The sequence below is a fragment of the Macrobrachium nipponense genome, chromosome 2, assembly GCF_015104395.2.
Source record: "Macrobrachium nipponense isolate FS-2020 chromosome 2, ASM1510439v2, whole genome shotgun sequence".
In the NCBI taxonomy this organism is placed as follows: Eukaryota; Metazoa; Arthropoda; class Malacostraca; order Decapoda; family Palaemonidae; genus Macrobrachium; species Macrobrachium nipponense.
In genome coordinates this window covers 106,248,924-106,266,803 of record NC_087201.1, presented here as the reverse complement: position 1 = coordinate 106,266,803, position 17,880 = coordinate 106,248,924, and the positions used below count along the sequence as shown (strand labels likewise).

General features: G+C 40.6%; 2 protein-coding genes across 3 annotated transcripts in view; both read right to left on the bottom strand.

The window, feature by feature from the left end:
* The window catches only part of LOC135220891 (ubiquitin carboxyl-terminal hydrolase 24-like), a 394,433-nt gene extending 389,546 nt beyond the window's left edge, over positions 1-4,887 (bottom strand). For both annotated transcript variants that reach the window (XM_064258501.1, XM_064258502.1), the window contains exons 1-2: positions 4,776-4,887; positions 4,361-4,573 (exon numbers count right to left, since the gene is read on the bottom strand). In XM_064258501.1, the coding sequence (XP_064114571.1) occupies positions 4,361-4,474 (114 nt within the window). In that variant the 5' untranslated portion in view covers positions 4,475-4,573; positions 4,776-4,887. The remainder of the gene's footprint in view (positions 1-4,360; positions 4,574-4,775) is intronic.
* Positions 4,744-17,880, bottom strand: part of LOC135221270 (ubiquitin carboxyl-terminal hydrolase 24-like) — a 45,713-nt gene continuing 32,576 nt past the window's right edge. The window contains exon 7 of the mRNA XM_064259084.1: positions 4,744-4,887. Within this exon, the coding sequence (XP_064115154.1) occupies positions 4,744-4,887 (144 nt within the window). The remainder of the gene's footprint in view (positions 4,888-17,880) is intronic.

The following is a 17,880-nucleotide window of genomic DNA, read 5'->3' as shown; positions in this document are numbered from 1 at the left end:
TATTACCTTAGCTATATATTTATATATATATATAATATATATATATATATATTATATATAATATATATATATATATATTATATATATATATTATAGTATATATATATATATATATATGTATATATGTAGATATATAGATTATAATATAGATAGAATATTATCTAGATAGATATATAGATCTATATAGATATAGATACCTTATATATATGATAAGATATATATAGATATAGAATATATATAATAGATATATATATATATAGATATAATAGATAGTTAATATATATATATATAATATAAATTTAATATATATATATATATATATTATATTATTATATATATATCATTATAATTATATATATACTATATATATATATATATTATACATATACTATATGAATATACAATAATATATATTATATATATATTTATTATATATATATATATATATTATATATATATATCTATATCTATATATAGATATATAATATAATATATATCTATATTCATATAATTATATATATAGATATATACAGATATATATAGATATATAGAGATATAGATATAGATACACGCTGACATTTTTCCTAATTATGTAACTCGGTAATAATGCTAGTAAAAAAAATCACAATTTTGAAGTAAATTGCACTTTTCCTAACTACACAAACCTGGACTGGTTGTAAGCTTTTTAACAAGGTAGTTTGGTAGTAACTGCTTGTCCGATGGTCGAGAGTCCCGCCACACTGGAGGTAAACATTCCACTTTGCTTTAGGCCCAGGAACAGAGTGAGGGGTGGAATGGGGTGGGTCTATGTGTAAAGGACCTCATGTTTGTATGGTTAGGAAAAATACAATTTGTTCCAGCATGTAATACAAACCCTTGGTCCTTTAATAGGGTAATACAAACCCTTGGTCCTTTACATAGGGAAGACTCACTTATTGGTGGGTGGAATCTGAGTCTTGTGAACAGACTGGTGTTCATCCGACCTTGGTTCCCTCCCTGATCGTAAGAGCAAAGGGAGGGAGCCTAGCCTCTGTCCAACTGATCAGTGTGTGCACTGCAGGATCAGTGGTCAGACCTCTGGACCAAATTCATAAGAGGGAGGCAAGCGTGCCTCTTATGAATAGCAAGCAAGACCTAGTTCCTACACAAGAGCCAATAAAAAGTCTTGGGCCAGATTGCTTCAATGCACATATCTCTGCTATTATCTGTTGACTCAAATCACCGTCTTTGCCCATATTAAAGTCACAAGGAGTAATAAAGTGATACGCGGCAGGCAAAAATTGCGGTGGGAGTGCTGACCAAAAAATATATACAGGCTCTTATTAAACCTCCAAACGTGTGACTGAGAGCTCTCTCCTTGTCGAGTGTCTAAGCTCCACCTCTTTCCCTTCGTGCAGTCAGCAGCCTAATGCACTGACAAAACTTTTTCCCAATTTATCCGTTCCTTCAAAATTTGACAAGATATTAGGCCTCTTGACGCTAAGCGGCCTAATATCTTGTTGAGTACTGTAAGTAATACCTGTTCCGAATGTCGTAATTGGTCTCCAGAGCAATAGAAGAATTTTGGTTAGAAAACATATTTAATTTATTATTTCTTTTTAATAAGTGAAATCTCTTCTGTATTTCCCTTTACCTTCCCTTACTTCCTAATGAACACAGCAAGAAAGTTTAGTTGAAAGCAGCAACATAAATCTGAATAATGAGAGCCTGATGTGTACGTAGTTCCTATTTACTGCTTAAATTGGGCCTAACCCTCACAGAAGCCTAGAAGCTCAGAGTCTAAATGGAAAAAGGAAGAAACCAATGAGGTGCAAATGCTAGTGAGAAACACAACTGGAGCTGATAAAGTTATGGCACAGATTCTTTACTGCAGCCATATTTCCTCAATTTCCACCTACTCATACCTTTTCTCATGTTCATATTAAATTACAGAATTGCTCCTTTTCATTCACAGCCCAAATCTTGTGAACTTATATCTGACTGCATATCCTATTCTTCAAGACTGTTTTTAAACTTCTTTGCCTCTGCCATCCAACTAGTAATTTCTTTTCAATGAAAATGTAACAGAATCTTTTAATTGTATCAATATTAAATAATAAAGACAGCTAAAACTACTACAAAAATCATGTTTTTTCCAGATGACATAACTTCTTTATTTTAATGCTTTACTTTGCTTAACTCATCAGAACATGAACCATTGCTTTCTCATTTGGGCAGCTTCATTTTTTGCCTCCACCCCAAAGGAAACAAACTGCAAAGTTTAGCTTCTATGAGGTACTCCCATAACATATGACAAGATACCTATTCTGATATTTTACCTTATGGAATCAATGTTACTAAGACTGTAAAGTTCAAGCACCTTATATTTCCCTCTTCTGCCAAGCTTTAACATTCCTATTGAAATTTGATTCCTGTCTCTAATAATACAGGTACACAATCCTTTAACCAAAATTTTAAAAATCAAAAAGCTCTAAAAACCAAAAACATATTGTGAAGAGTAGAGCATTATTTCATGAGGTTAGTAGTTTGGTGTGCTAACAGCTGATCCGAGTCATCTGGGTGAGTGCTGCTACTCAGATTATTTTCTGTACTAATTCCCAAGAGCTGACCTTAGAAAATCCCAAGATATAATTAAATAAGCTTACATCTTCTAAGCCTTAAAGTCCTAAATTATCTCTCTTCTCAGGAAAACACCGCTAATTTGAGTTTCTTCAACCAATAGGTAACTTTAGTACATATGCATAGTGTGTGTGTTCATAATGTTTTAAAAAATGTGCCGTACAGTTTATTACATCTTTGGAAGAAAAAACAACTTTGTTGTTGTCAGACATGTGAACTGTAAAGGTTGTGACCAGCAGGTAAACAGAAATGGATTAACATTCCTCGGAAGATTAAAGAGATTAATTTGTTTTAAAAGTATGTCAACACAGTGTTAGTAGATATCTTCCGAAGTACACAAAAAATGCTCTTATTGCGGAGGAATCTCTGAACCAAACAATTCGCACTCAAAGTAATGAGAAGGAATTCATTCTATCTTCAAGCATCAGTAACAAAATACTTACACTATTAAAAAACTACGTACTGTACTAAAAACCACACATACGTCATTGTCAACTTCCTATGAGCAAAACGTTCTTTCTCAGATGGAATACAGCTGTAACTTCATTGGCTGGTTGGTTGCCATGGAGAACTGTTAACCAATGACTGCCCTCTACTCTTGTTCTATTAATAGACCTCTTTCACCTGTCGTGATGGCACTAAATTTGAATGTACCATTATCGTGATTATTGGACTGCTGATGGCACAAATTACTCCATAATTTGCTTTATATTGTTATTTCTCCTTGTAAAAATTAATTTAACAATGATTTTAACTTTAATATAGTGGTATAAAAAATCCCACACAGTATGTCCTAGTAGTCTAAAGAACATTGCAAACTGATGACAACATAGTGACAATAAAGAACAACCCTCTCCAAGATCGATAAGATGATATGATTTTATAGTCTTACATATCGTTAAAATTCACAAGTTGAAATGTAATTCAACTTGAGAACTTTAATGTTGAATAAAACTATAAAATACATTTCATCATATCAATCTTGGAGAGGGTTGTTCTTTATGACCAATATGTCGTGATCAGTGTGCAGTCATACATTTGACCACTATAATACACTGTGTGGGATTTTTCATACCACTTTTAATTATTGTTAAATTCTTGTTTTCAAGAAGAAATAATTATAAAAAGCAAATTGTTGAGAAATTTTCTCAATCAGTAGTAAAAAAAAATCTCAATCATGGTTAAACACTCAAATAGTAGTATATGTATATTTTAGCATTTTACCGAATGCTTTTGTTGAAAATAATACGAGTTATTGAACATATGGTCTTGTTTGTCCCATTATTTTATTATTAACTACTGATGCTAATTATCTCACATTCATTTAACAACACTATTAATATATAAATAATAAACTATGATGAATAAATAACTATAATGAAAAAAAAAGGAGAAAAAAAAGCTTTTGCTGCTGTAGTGATGTTCGATTTTGCTCCTGACCCCACAGTTCCAATATCTGAAAAATTCCTAAAACCAAAACACATCTGGCCCCAAGGATTTTGGATAAAGGATTGTGTACCTGTTTATCATTTTTGAGAAAGTTTTACTACTTTCTTCATCCAGCTGGCCTGTTTCAATGGCATTTTGATTAAATGTACTGTTTGTCATATGCAGTAATCTCATAAAAAAAATTACCAATAAGCAACAAGCTACAAAATAAAATATGCTTCAGTTGACAACCTTGCCTGTAAAAAGATAAAATGCACTATTCCACAAGAAAATTTTTTATAAATCAGCTTACTTTTCTGATCAATTTAAGAAGGTGATCAAACTGATGAGGATTAAATCGAGATGCAGCAGCTGCCATAATACGATGAATGTTATCTACAACATGAGGACCAGCTTGTTCAGCCATGTGCCAAATGCGTGACAATTCCTCTTTCTTGCAAACTTTGGCCCATGAATTCCACAAGCTCCTTCATGCGATCTGTATATTGTACTTGATCTATGTTTCCTAAGAGAAAAAAAAAGTACTTTAATAGTAAAATGCAGATGTAATAATTATCACTGTGAATTTACAAATCATACTTTGGAGCTTTGTACCTAGGAAAATTAATCATCTGGTTACCACTTTTGTAAGCAATAAGTCTAGAATCTCAAGGGCTTTAAAATATAAAAAAATAATCAGTTGCAAAGATAGAATACAAGATAATTACCTTCTAGAGCAAGAGAAAGAACACTATTTGTGGTCATCCATTCCTGTACTAAATCTGCATCAGTACCAGCATTGCGTGACCTTTCACTATCCTCTATCAATCTGGCAAGTTCCTGTAAGGCAAATACATTTTACATCAGGTACAAAAAATTATACCAAAAGGTTAGATAACAATGACACCGTACAGTAAGAAATGCATTAATGTGTGCCTGAATCCTGAATAAAAGCAAATGGTACACTTACCCATCAGTACAAATAAAAGAAATGGTACGTTTACAGATACAATGTGTAAGATGAAAGTAAAATGGCAAATTTTTAATCAATTGCATTTTTCATAACTAACTAACACCTGAGGTCTTAAAATTAGGATAAATCTTCTAGCGCAAGCTGGAAACCAGTAAAGTTAATAAAATCATGTATGCAAGGGACAACTATTGGCATCTGTTCGTCACGAGCTATGTGGGACCTCCCACATACCCCTCGGCTAATTGTCAGATAGGTGGTTAGAGGCGGGCCTTTGTATTTTAAGACCTCAAATTTGTTAGTTAAGAAAAATACAAATTGGTTGGAAAGTTTTAATTTGTCCATAAACGACAAAAACCCTTGGTCTTAACATTAGGATAGACTAACACTTGGTAGGAAGTAAGTACAGGCCGTCCCTGGTTATCGGCAGACTCGGCTATCAGCGATCTGGTTTTATGATGCTAGACGATTTTTAGTGTCAAAATGGGCAGAGTTCCAGTTATCAGTGCCATAAAGCACCAATAATAGAGCTATGGTGTCATAATATACCTAACAGAGGTGCCATAACAGTGCTTATGGCACCATAAATCATTGAGTTTTTGTTAATGGCCGTTTTTGCTTATTGGCACACCCCCGAGAGCAGAAACCCCCATAACCGGAGACTGCCTGCACTACTAGTAACCAACTGGAGGTTTGCCACCTTTGATCAGTTTCCCAAATAAAAGAATTCTAAGAAAACTGACCACTATTTCAGAATCTTTCAGAATAAGAGATACAGCGTTGTTTCCCCGTATTCACGAGGAATGTGTATCAGGCCCCACCCCCACCCCCCGCAAATAGTTAGAACCACCACTAAAAATGCCTTATAACTGACCTATCTTGAGAGTTCTGTATTAATCTTTGAGGTTATATTATTAATATCATTTCAAAGTCATCTTAAACATTTTACCATTAAAAATATATACCTACTGAATGGCAACATCATATATCTGACCATCAAGAGTGAATGAAATTATGAATCATTTCTAAGACAGAGAGAACAATAATGGGGAGAGAGAGAGAGAGAGAGAGAGAGAGAGAGATGAGAGAGAGAGAGAGAGAGAGAGAGAGAGAAATAACTCCTAGACTCTGACTCCTTCACCTCCGCCAATACGTATATCAAAAACTGTCATTTACTCCCCCGCCCGCCCTCCTTCCTCCAAGTGGATAAAAAGACTGGGAATCGCTAATTCTTTTTTATTAATCTTATTAATATTTGAAAGTTAGTTATAGGGTCAATCATTTATTCATACTACAAAACAAATAAATATGGGTAAGAGAGAGAGAGAGAGAGAGAGAGAGAGAGAGAGAGAGAGAGAGAGAGAGAGAGAGAGAGAGAGAGAGAGAGAGAGAGAGAAATGTAATTGTTTAATCTCATTAGACTTAATATTATTTGAAAACTAAGTACTGTATATTATTATTTTACCATGAAATGTAGTAATGCCCTTAAAGATATACTGTATACATACAATTCCAGCCCAAACAGAGGGCGTGAGTTTCCACTATGCCATATGTATATATGTATTTTGTGTGGCAAGAGAGAGAGAGAGAGAGAGGAGAGAGAGAGAAGGAGAGCGAGAGAGAGATAGAGTCGGAGAGAGAGAGAGAGAGGAGAGAGAGAGAGATTGAGAGAGAGAGAGAGATCCTTATTTAAAAGAGTGAAATGGATAGATTATTGTATTTCTTTAAAATACTATCGCATATAATTGTGAAATTAGTTATGCTATTAATATTATTATTATTATGCAAAAATATTAATAAACATATACACATGTACCATAGAAATTCTCTCATCTCTGTGAGAAGAAGAGAGAGAGAGAGAGAGAGAAATTATTTTTATTATGTGATATCATTTAATCTTATAAAACTCACTAATACAGTATTCATCAATATCAATAATTGAAAACTAGTAAATCATTTTTGGATCATAAAAGTGTATTTAGTCATGAAAATAACATCAAAATTCACTAATTAGTAAATATTTATCTTTGGAAAAACCCGTGAGTAGGCGAATGTCCCACAAATAATGGGTAGATGTGGTCCAAAGCAAAATCGGCAAATAGGTGAGTCTGCGAATATGGGGAGTCGACTGTATGCACTTGAGGCTCCCAAAACATGAGAACCCGAAGGAGACTGTGAATTAGACTCTGCCAAAAAGAACAGAAAGAGCCAGGGAAAACTCAGTCTCCAGGCTCGAATCTTCAGATTCAGAACACCAGGTGTAAATCTACCAAGTACTGACAAGCACTTCCTGATGTGTTGGCAGGAAGGGACATATCACTTGCAAGGCTCAATCCCTTCTCTTGTCCTGCACCACTGTTGAGACAGTGAGAGGTCTCTCTGTCACTTGGAGGGCTGTGCACTCTGGAAAACTCGCGAATAAGAACCCAACACAGCACCTGTCTAGAAGCAAACCTCTAGACAGGTGACAGGAATGAGAGATGAGGACTGCACTCACATGGCTCCCAAAACACAAGCCCAGGGGTAAGCAAGTCAGCACCAGAACCTGAAGGTTGAGAAGAGCTGACGATTGAATCCATGCCTCCTCAGCTTCCCTGCTTCTCCAGATGTACGATTCCTTGGAATCAAGACACCAGGTGAGAAACTTCCAAGCACTGATGAGCACTCCCTCTCCACACGTTGGCAGAAAGCGATGAGTCACTCGTATGGCTTGATCCATTCTCTCAACCTGCACCACTGTTGAGATGGTGGGAGGTCTCTCCATCACTGACAGTAGATACGCAGCCCCCTTGGAGGGACACACATCTGGGAAACTCATGAGCGAGAACCCAGACACAGCACCTGTCTAGAGAACCTACTGAAACTCAACCCCATGGGCAAGCGAATTGGTTCCCGAACCCGAAGGTTGGGAAGAGCTGACGAGAGATCCCATTGCCTCCTTCCACCCCTTAGAAATATATTTTTATAATAAAATAATGTTTTGTTTATACTTACCAAATAATTACATAGCTAAGAATTTCTAAGTACCAGTGGCTAAAATTTGAAAATCACGAGAACGATTCTTTTGTTTCAGTGTAACGATTCTTTTGTTTCAGTGTAGGTTGGTAACCCACCCACTACTGGGGAGTAGGTAAACAACTTGGCAAAACTCAATTCTATTTATGTCTTATTATCCATGAGAAGGAGGAGGGTGGGCTCCCTTTCTGCAATTACTTGGTAAGTATAAACAAAATATTATTTTATGACAAAAATATAATTTTTGTTCAAGTAACTTACCAAGTAATTACATAGCTGATTCTCAGTGTTAGGAGTTGGGATTCATGGATGAACAACTATTGCAATTATAATTGATAAAGCATGCAAATAGGAAATCTTGCCAGCATTAACATAATGCTTGTTGTTTCCTTACATGTTAAGAGAGCTACAGCAGCCAAATTGCCTCTGGAGCAGCTACTTTCAATTAGTAGAGGTATGGTGTTAGACCAAGGGTAATCTAATATAGTGGGGGTTGGGGGCCTTGTCATCTAATACATAGTGGGGGCCTTACAACAAGGAATTCACCAAGCACTAATAAAGCACAGACATTGTCCCAGCCCTGGGTGCAGTGCCATGAACAACAACAAAAAGCCAGAATACCGACAAAACTACCTACATCAAATATTAAAAACCACCACCCTACCAACGATTCTGGAGAGTATCCAGTACTAAGTACCCCTAAACTCTCCAAGGACTCAACACCAGTTTTCAAGGCTAAGAGTAAGGAAGGAAGGAATGCTTCCTATACTTTTTTCTCTCATTGCCATGACGGTTTCAAACAAGTCGATCATCGGTCTTCCCCACAAACTTCCAAAGATCTAGGCTGAATCCAGAGTCCATTCTGTAGGAATGACCGTTTGTGGCTACTGAGTTGGTCTGATAAAACATTCATCCTGCCCAACACGAACCTTGTTACTAGCTTTGTATGATTCGAGTGGGCCCAAAGGAGAAGGTCTCTCGCTGCCTCGCAGAGAAAGAGTGGGTCCTTCCTTGCTTGTAAATGTAAGAGAGGGCTGTTGTGTTGTCCGAGTTTACTACCAATATCTGATCTCGGATTTCTGGAGCAAAAGCTTGTAAGTCCAGACTGATAGCAGTGCAAAAGCTTGTAAGCCCAGACTGATTGAAGTCAGCTCTTTCAGGTTAATGTGCCAAGCCTTTTGAGCTGAGTTCTATATCCCTGGGACTTCCCTGTTACCCAGCAGCGCTCCCCAACCTATGTTGGATGTGTCTACAAACAAGTTGAACTCTAGGTTCAGAGGAGAAAACAACTTTCCTTTCAGTAGTCTTCTCTCTGATCTCCATCAAATGAGATGCTGTTTGACTTCTAGCAAAATCGGGAACATGAGGTCGTCCGAGAACTTTTTTCTGTTCCACTGGGATCGAAGGTAAAACTGAAGGATCCTATGAAGTCTGCCCACCGAAATGAACTGTTTGATAGAGGATAAAGTTCCAAGCAGGCTCATTCAAGATCTGGCAGAGCACTTTGGGAGAGATAGAGATAGGAACTTGTAGAGTTTACTGTGTGAAGACATGACTCTACTCTCTTTGGTGAGGGAAAAGCCTGAAAAACAAGAGTCCAGAGTCATTCCCAAATACACTATCCGTTGAGTCGGGACTAGTTGGGATTTTTGCAGGTTGATTAGAAGAATGAGTTCCTAAGCTAACATCAAAGTCTTTTGTAGATCTCCCATGCATCTTAGTTCCGTCGAAGAGCGAAGAAACCAATCATCCAGATAAGGGCGATGTTGACCCCCATCAGATGTAACCAACCCACCAGAGGAGCCAGAATACGAGTGAACACTTGAGGAGCCACAGTCAGACTGAAGCACAAGGCCCGAAAATTAAATACTTGGTCTTTCAAGACAAATCTCAGGTAATTCCTCAAGTCCAGATGAATGGGGACATGGAAGTATGTGTCTAGCATGTCTATGGAGACCATCCAGTCCTCTCTGTGGATGAAAGCAAGATTCGAGCGATTTGTCTTCATTTGAACTTTGTCTTCAAGACAAAGACTTCAGCACACTTACATCTAGGACTGACCTCCAGCCACCTGAAGACTTCAGGACCACAAAAAGTTGATTGTAAAAGCCCTCAGTCTGTGGGTCCTCCACTCTCTTGATTGCTTCAGACACCTTACCTTGTCAGCCAGAGCAGAATACTTCTCTGAGCCAAGAGAGTACACCGTCAACGCAATGGGTTGCTCGACTAAGGGTGGATAGTCGACGAATGGAACAGAGAATCCCACACTCAGGACCTCTACCACCCATTGTTCTGCTCCTCTTCTGCTCCTTTCTTGCCAGAAACGATGGAGCCTGGGACCTACTGCTGCATGGGATAGACTGTCCTCATTGCTTTGGGGTGGGCTTGGAGGAAGACCTCTCAACAGTCTTGATTGAAAAGCAGACATTTCCTCTTGACTTGGATTGCTGTCTCTGTCTGCCACCACGAGAGGGCAACCATTGCAGGGGGAGAAGTAGACTTAGGGACAAAAGACTTGAGTCTCCCTGCAACATTTGGATGACTGGGAGAGAATATCCTGGGTTGACTTCTTCTGCAAGTCAGAAACAATCCTACTAACAACATCCTGAGGAAAAAGGAATTTGCAAACCAGCGGTGAGAACAGAAGAGCCGATTTCTGGACTGAAGTCACTCCTTAAGCCGTGAAGGTGCACCACAACTCACACCTCTTAAGGATGCACATTGCAAAGGTAGAAGCAATTTGCTGGGAACCGTCACTAATGGCTCTATCTAAGCACAAGAGAACTCCTAAGAGGTCGGAAGACAGAGATGGAGAAATTGCCAAAGAAGCATCCTGAATTTTCTTACCAAGGAAGGCAATAGTCCAGTCCATAACACTAATAAATTCTAAAATCTTAAACAGATTTAGAAGGAGGTGGTCAATCTCAGCTGAGGAAAACCTGATTTTTGCTGCCGTGAGAGCCGATCTCTGAGAAGACTCTATCAGTCCTGAGAAGTCCCCTTGGGCAGAGGCAGAAACACCCAAAGGAGACTCTCCAGTGAAATAATACAAATGTCTTCTCTTATTCAAGTAAGGAGGAGGAAAAGAGAAGACCCCCTCCCCTGTGCTCTCTTTTCTGCTAGCCAACTTTCGACCTCACACATAGCTTTCTTGGTTGAAATAGAAAGCACTAACTGAGGGAGATCACGAGACTCTGAAGAAACTTTACTCAACTGAAGAGTTGTAGCAGGATGGGCAGGAGTAGCTGGCTTGAAAAAGTTGGGATAACTTTTCAAGAAAAATTGCAAGAGCTTCATAAGCTGTCGGTGGTTTAGAATCTTCTGTAGCAAGGTCTTCCTCTTCCACAGAAGATAAAGGAGACAAATGAGGGTCGGCCGCACCTACCAAGGGAAAAGGCAAAATAAGAGGAGCTGCGGGTGGAATTGGCGCCGTGAGCAACTGGAAAAGGGAGCTCTTGCACTAATGGGCACTCCTGCGCAGCTGGAAGTCCATGTGTCAAAGTCTCAGGCGCCAATGGGCGTTCATGTGTCAACAAAGGATCCAGAGTTGATATACTCTTGAAAACAGACATGACTAATAGAAATAGCACATACAGCAGCCACAACAGGAGACAAATCGCACCCTGGTGTCCTAGGCCACTTGTGAACCGCAACAGGTTGGGAAAAGTCTCCTTCCAGAAGATTACCAGAATTATCTGAAGAAAAGGTCTCTGGGCTATCCCAGAAACTAAAAAAAGATTTTACCTCCTTTACCTTCTTAAGCAGTACCTGATGTGTACAAGAAAAGTCCATTGCAGACCTTTTCCGTGGTCTGGATCTGTCACTATTGCGCCATCGGCACAGTTTCTCTGGGCTCGATGAATCCAAGCTTGAAGATAGACAATGACCACTGTCCAAGATGCCTTTCCAATGGCTATCTTTCGCTACCTGGGAAACACCTACAGGTGTGACTGAGGGTCTGACTGCCCGTGGGCAGACCCAACCGACCTCCCTTGGGCCTCCGGTATGACTTCTCCTAGGTGCGGGGAAGTATGTCAGGGACCTTCGCCTAGGAGAATTGGCAGGACAGACAGCCAGCTCCTCCACTAACACTTTACTTCTGTCTTTATCAAGAAGCATATGCACTGACTCACCTAGCTGAGCCATAGAGTTACCTAACAGCTCAAATTCACGTTCAAACTTTGCCTCAAGACTGACAAGGCACTGGGATTGGAAGCATGGGAGTCGGAAACAAGATTGGTGGGAATGAGGATAGACTGGGTTTGGGGGACAAAAGAAATCACAGGCACTTCAGAGGAAGATTCCTGGCTAGATAATGACCTTTTGTACCTAGCAGTAGTCTTACGCTTCCTATCTTTTTCTAACTTTCAACAGTATGAAGACATAACCCTCCATTGTTTTTCATCCTGGCCTATACACTCATTACAAGCTAAATCAATAGTGCAAACCTGACCCCTACATCTAACACAAACAGAATGGGAATCATATTTTGCTGGAGTTAACCATGTATTGCAGCCTTTGCTGCAAAACCGGACACACGACTTACTAGTCAGACATCAATAGAGAAAAATGATATTGTTATGATACAATAAAGTTTGTTTCATACTTACCTGGCAGATATACATATAGCTGTATTTTCTGAAGTCCGACAGAATTTCAAAAACTTCCGGCACACGCAGTGGTCGGCCAGGTGGTTAGTACCCATTCCCGCCGCTGGGAGGCGGGTATCAGGAACCATTCCCATTTTCTATTCATATTTTTATTCCCACTGTCCCCTGAGGGGAGGTGGGTGGGTACTTGATTATATATATCTGCCAGGTAAGTATGAACAAACTTTATTGTATCATAACAATATCATTTTGTTCATGAAACTTACCTGTCAGATATATATATAGCTGAATCCCACCGTTGGAGGTGGGAAGGACAGAATAGAAGGATTTTGGGAAACAAATGCATGCAGATGATTTACATCTTGGTTCCACCTGTTAGCATAGCTGACTTCGTGATTACTGTCACCCAAGTCTGCTTCTGCTTTACTAGAGTTGCCAGCGAGGTAGAGACCTATATAGCTGGTGCACTCCAGATGATCTGTCAACGGGGGCGTGACCACAATGTGACTAGACCATATTGACCATACCATGAGGGCTAAGAAGTAAAATAAATATATATATATATATATATCACCACCTGACCAACCTAGCCAAAGTTAAGGTGTTTTAACTAAGGCTTAAGAGTTAAGAAGTCGCCATTGGCGGCGACTCAACAACTAAATTAAGAGCTCTTCCTAACCATTTTCTACAGGATAGGATGAGTGGTACTTCTGCCCCCAAGATTGTGTCTGCAAGACACGTATGGCCCCTAGCGAGTAGCAGATCTCATATGTCGTCTTCACATCCCGCAGTATGTGAAGCGAAACACGAGATTTGCTTCGCTAAAACGTGGTACTCAGGATGTTACTGAGTGCCATGCTCTGTTGAAATGCTTCCGAGGCCGCGCCCTCACCTCGTGAGCATTCAGATCAAAAGATTCCAAATCTTTGTTCAAACACAATGAAAGAGCCTTTTAGAAAGAACTCCTTAACAATAAACCCAGGGTGTTCTTTGATATGGGCAAGTCTGGCCTTTTTCGGAACACTGCAGATTGTCCGAAGGACTTCGACTTTCTTTAGTTTTATGTACATAAAACTTGAGAGACCCAACAGGGCACAGGACTCTCTCTGGCTCTTGCCCAATAACTTGTGCCATCCCTTGATTCCAAGCTCCTGGCCCAAGGACTAGACGGGTTTCCATTCTTAGGCCACAACGGAAGGTTTAGAGAACACACCGCATTGTGTTCCCTAAAGCCAAAACGTCTGACGATGGCTTAAAACCTCACTAACCCTCTTTGTCGTATCTAGAGTGGCTAGAAAATAGGCCTTTCTGGTCACGTGCAATAAGTTAACAGAAAAGAGAGGTTCGAAATACTTTGACATCAAGAACTTCAGACTACGTCTAAGTTCCATATCGAAAGCTTCGATCTGGAGATGCACAGTCAGTCTGTCTGTACTAAAGTCAGGTGACCGACCAGGTGACCAGTCAGACAAATCAAGGACAGCAAGGCTGTACCCTGAAGACTATTAATGCACTATTCTTCACTGAAGGATGAGTGTCTGGACTGCCTGGGCGATTCAAGCTAAGTAAACCTTGGGGTGTATCAACGCAACCCAACGTCATCAGCAAATCAACTCATGAGCCAACTCCTGACTAGAGCTTCTGGTGCCAGGAGAAAGGAGCGCGGAGCAAAAAGGCGATTCAGTCCGAAGAACAAATGCCTGACAGTCCAACCTGGTCTCATGTTACACGATCATCGGGGGTGTATCAACGCCATCGATTCGTAAACAAGAAACTCAGGGCTACTAAATGTCGCCTGATCTCGCACGAGCGTCTGACTCCGAGAAAACAGGTGAGACAAAAAGTAGATGGAGAGCGAGTTTCGAGATTCCACAGACCTCAAAGATCGTGAAGGGCTTTGTTGACAGATGCAAAACTCTGAGCCCAAAGGCCGTCAACAACATATTCTTTAATAGTTGTGACTGCCAACTTATCCCATTCCTCAGACAGAAAGGGAAGACGGTAATCTTCCTAAGAGTTTTGAAAAAGAGAAAAAGAGGACTAAACATCCATCCCCGTTCAATACCATAGGATGGCATGTAATGCTACCACTCCCGGATGAGAATAAGGGAGCAGAGTAGATGAAGCCTCTTCGTCCTCAACATAGCGAAGAGATGTATGAAAGGACGTCCCTAAGGTCTCCACAACTCTCAACATACTTCTAATCAAAGATTCCACTCGGAAGTCAGTAGTTGCTGCCAGTCGATCGAGAAGATTCATACGGACTTGCAATCCTGTAACGAACCTCTTGAGGATCGTTATGTTCTATGCCTGTTGTCATAATAGGCTCTTTCTCGTAAACTCTAACAGGGACCGAGAGATGATACTCTAAGATATGAGAGAGCTGTGGAATTGTCCGAGTTGATCTGGACCACTGGTTCCAAAAACTTGTTCTTCGAGGACTGGAAGGACGGCCGAATTGCTTCCAATTCTTTTTAGATTATGTGCCAGGACATCTGAAACCCTCTCCAGATGCCTGGCACCTTCTCGCTATCACCTCAGGTGATACTTGAAGCACTGAAAGATGTTCAGAATCATTTCTAGATCTTGGATAATATTTCAGTTTTCCAATAGGAAAAAAATGTAGAGGTCTGAATGCAGTCTATTCAGGGAAACAAACTTCTTCAGGAAGGAAATGGTCCCCAGCAGGCTCATCCATTCCCTCACCGAGCATGCTTAATTCCCTAATAAGGCTGCGCTTTACCTAAGCAGGAGAGCATATAATAGTGCAATGTTGCGGTAAACTCGTAGTCCTATTACAGTGAGGTAACGAGCACCGAAAGAAAGAAATATCTCTGTTGAACCTAGTTACGCAAAACGAAGGCAATGTTTATTCATGCATGTTAGAAATCCCCTCAATCTTAGGCTAAAGTCCGTGATTGTAGGGCAGAGAATACAGTTAGTCATTCATCCCGCAGGAGAGAGAGACGTAACCGCCCACGCAGAGATACGGTTAGTCAGTCAATCCCGCAGGAGAGAGAGACGTAAACCAACCACAGTGCATGACAGCGAACTAGCTGGTACTGGCTCGGTTGGAGTTCAGTGACAGCAGCTTACGTTCGTCGTCTCTACTCTTATGCCTGAGTTGCCAGCTACTCCATTCTACGAAGGAATAGGTCTGTTATTTTTGAGCAGAAAGAGACTCTCAAGCTGGTATATTTAAGCGAAACAGAAAACGCTAAATATAGAGCTGCGTTTGTGTCGTCATAACACTACCATAAAACGGTAAAAGATAAATCGGAAACTCCTGGAAGGCTGCAGGGAGTAACGATTAAATGCCCTTAAATAATAGATCTCTCGGTTGCCATCCGTAGAGGTAACTACAGCATGCGTATATGACTTGAACCAACAGTAGTAAAATAACGCAGGGCAAAATATGATATTGTCATGATACAATAAAGTTTGTACATACCTACCTGGCAGACATATCTATAGCTGAATTCGGAAATATAGCTACATATATCTGACAGGCAAGTTTCATGAACAAATCGTAGAGAATCGAAGCGGACCACTCAAGCTTCTTATGCTATTGGACATAAGCGTTCATAGACGTAGTCTACAAGTCTATTTCTTGTACGAGTCTGCGATTGATGAATGAGAGCTATCCGAATCTTGTTAATAAGAGCTTATCCGCTTACGCAATATAAAGTTTATTGAGATGTTTGTCAATGAGAAAACTAACCTATTTAAGGGACAAAGAGTTATTTTGTCAATGAGGGGATACCCACTTACTTGACAAAACGATAGAATATTGTCAATGGGGGAAAGTCACTGAATTGACAAAACGTAATCCAGGAAGTCGAGCATATTATTTTTCCGATTCCCGTATCAATCGAGGAAGGGGCAAGAATCCTGTTAAGAGACTGGGCTTACGGCAGGTAGGACCCCGATGTTCAACTTCGGCAGCGTAGTCCCGAACAAGGAACTAACAAAAACTATCATCTGAAAAGCCCTTTCAGATGGACTAAAAAGCTTGCAAAATTATCCTGGGAAGAGGAAGGAACTCTCCAACCAGCTTCCTCTCCCGTATCACAACGAATGCCTGCTAACGCTTAAATTTATTGGCAGTATGGCAAAGGAAGTCCTGTCTTGCGCTTTCCTGAAGAGCGTCCTCTTGATGAGTGCCTTTGCAAGAATCCTACTGAACGTTGTCGAGCGTCATGACGTGCAGGACGTCGAGCTTTTACATACCCCGTAGCTGCCTTACTGCAAAGTCTTGACTGCGGTAGAGCAAAAGAGATCTTCCCTTGAGCTTTCCTTAACTCCATCCAATCCTGGACTTTGCAAAAAGCAATATTAACTGACAGAGACCTCTTGAATTCACGAAACCCGTGGTCTTGCTGGGTTTCGAAGACGAAGTTGCCTGTTCACTTTAAGCTTCCTCCGAAGCACTGCTTACTTCACATTCTTTGCAGGTGAGGTAGAAGGGATCACCGAAGGTCCCAAGGTAGAGGTAAAAAATTTTTAGGCCCAAATCAGCTTTGAAGAGTTCAACAGAAACGTTCAGCCAGGCGACACACCTGGCAATTTCGTGCGCTGGCGGTGCGCTGGCGTGCGCTGGCGCGTGGCGCACACTCGGCGTCCACTTGGTGTGCACCCGCGTGCGCCCTGCGTTCACCCGCGTACGCCTGGCGTCCATCCGAGCGTCAAAAGAAGCGGTGCAGAAAAGCGTCACGCTCCTGACAGGCATCAAAACAAGCGAGAGACATCTCGGAGAGAAATCGAACTGCACAAAGCAGTCCCAGGAGAAGGGTTGATAGTGTGAGAATACAAGGGGCGGGGAGAGGGAACGCCTTATTCATCACAGCAACAAAGCTAGGACGTCCGCGCTCAAAAACGTCCTCCTACTATGACTTCTTTTTCCCTTTTTTCTCGGTGGAAAAACGTACACGTGTTCAGGCGGACGTTCGCCTTCTTACTTCTCACTGCAACGCATGACGAGAGATAAAGAGAGAGGACGTGAAGCGTCCTCTTCTATAAAGCTTCTATTTAGAGGGCGCAAGTCCTTCCGAAAGCTCCAACCCCAATGCGCGGGGTGGACGCTTCGGAGGACGAGAAGCAATCCTTGAGGATTCGTGCACGTGCACGCACTTTGGCAGGCCTGGGAGTATCTTCAGGTCTGCCGAAGGCACGTCAGATCGGTGGGGGTTCCTCATAACCCTCCTTCGGCTTTCCGACCATGCTCTCTCCCTGTGTTTC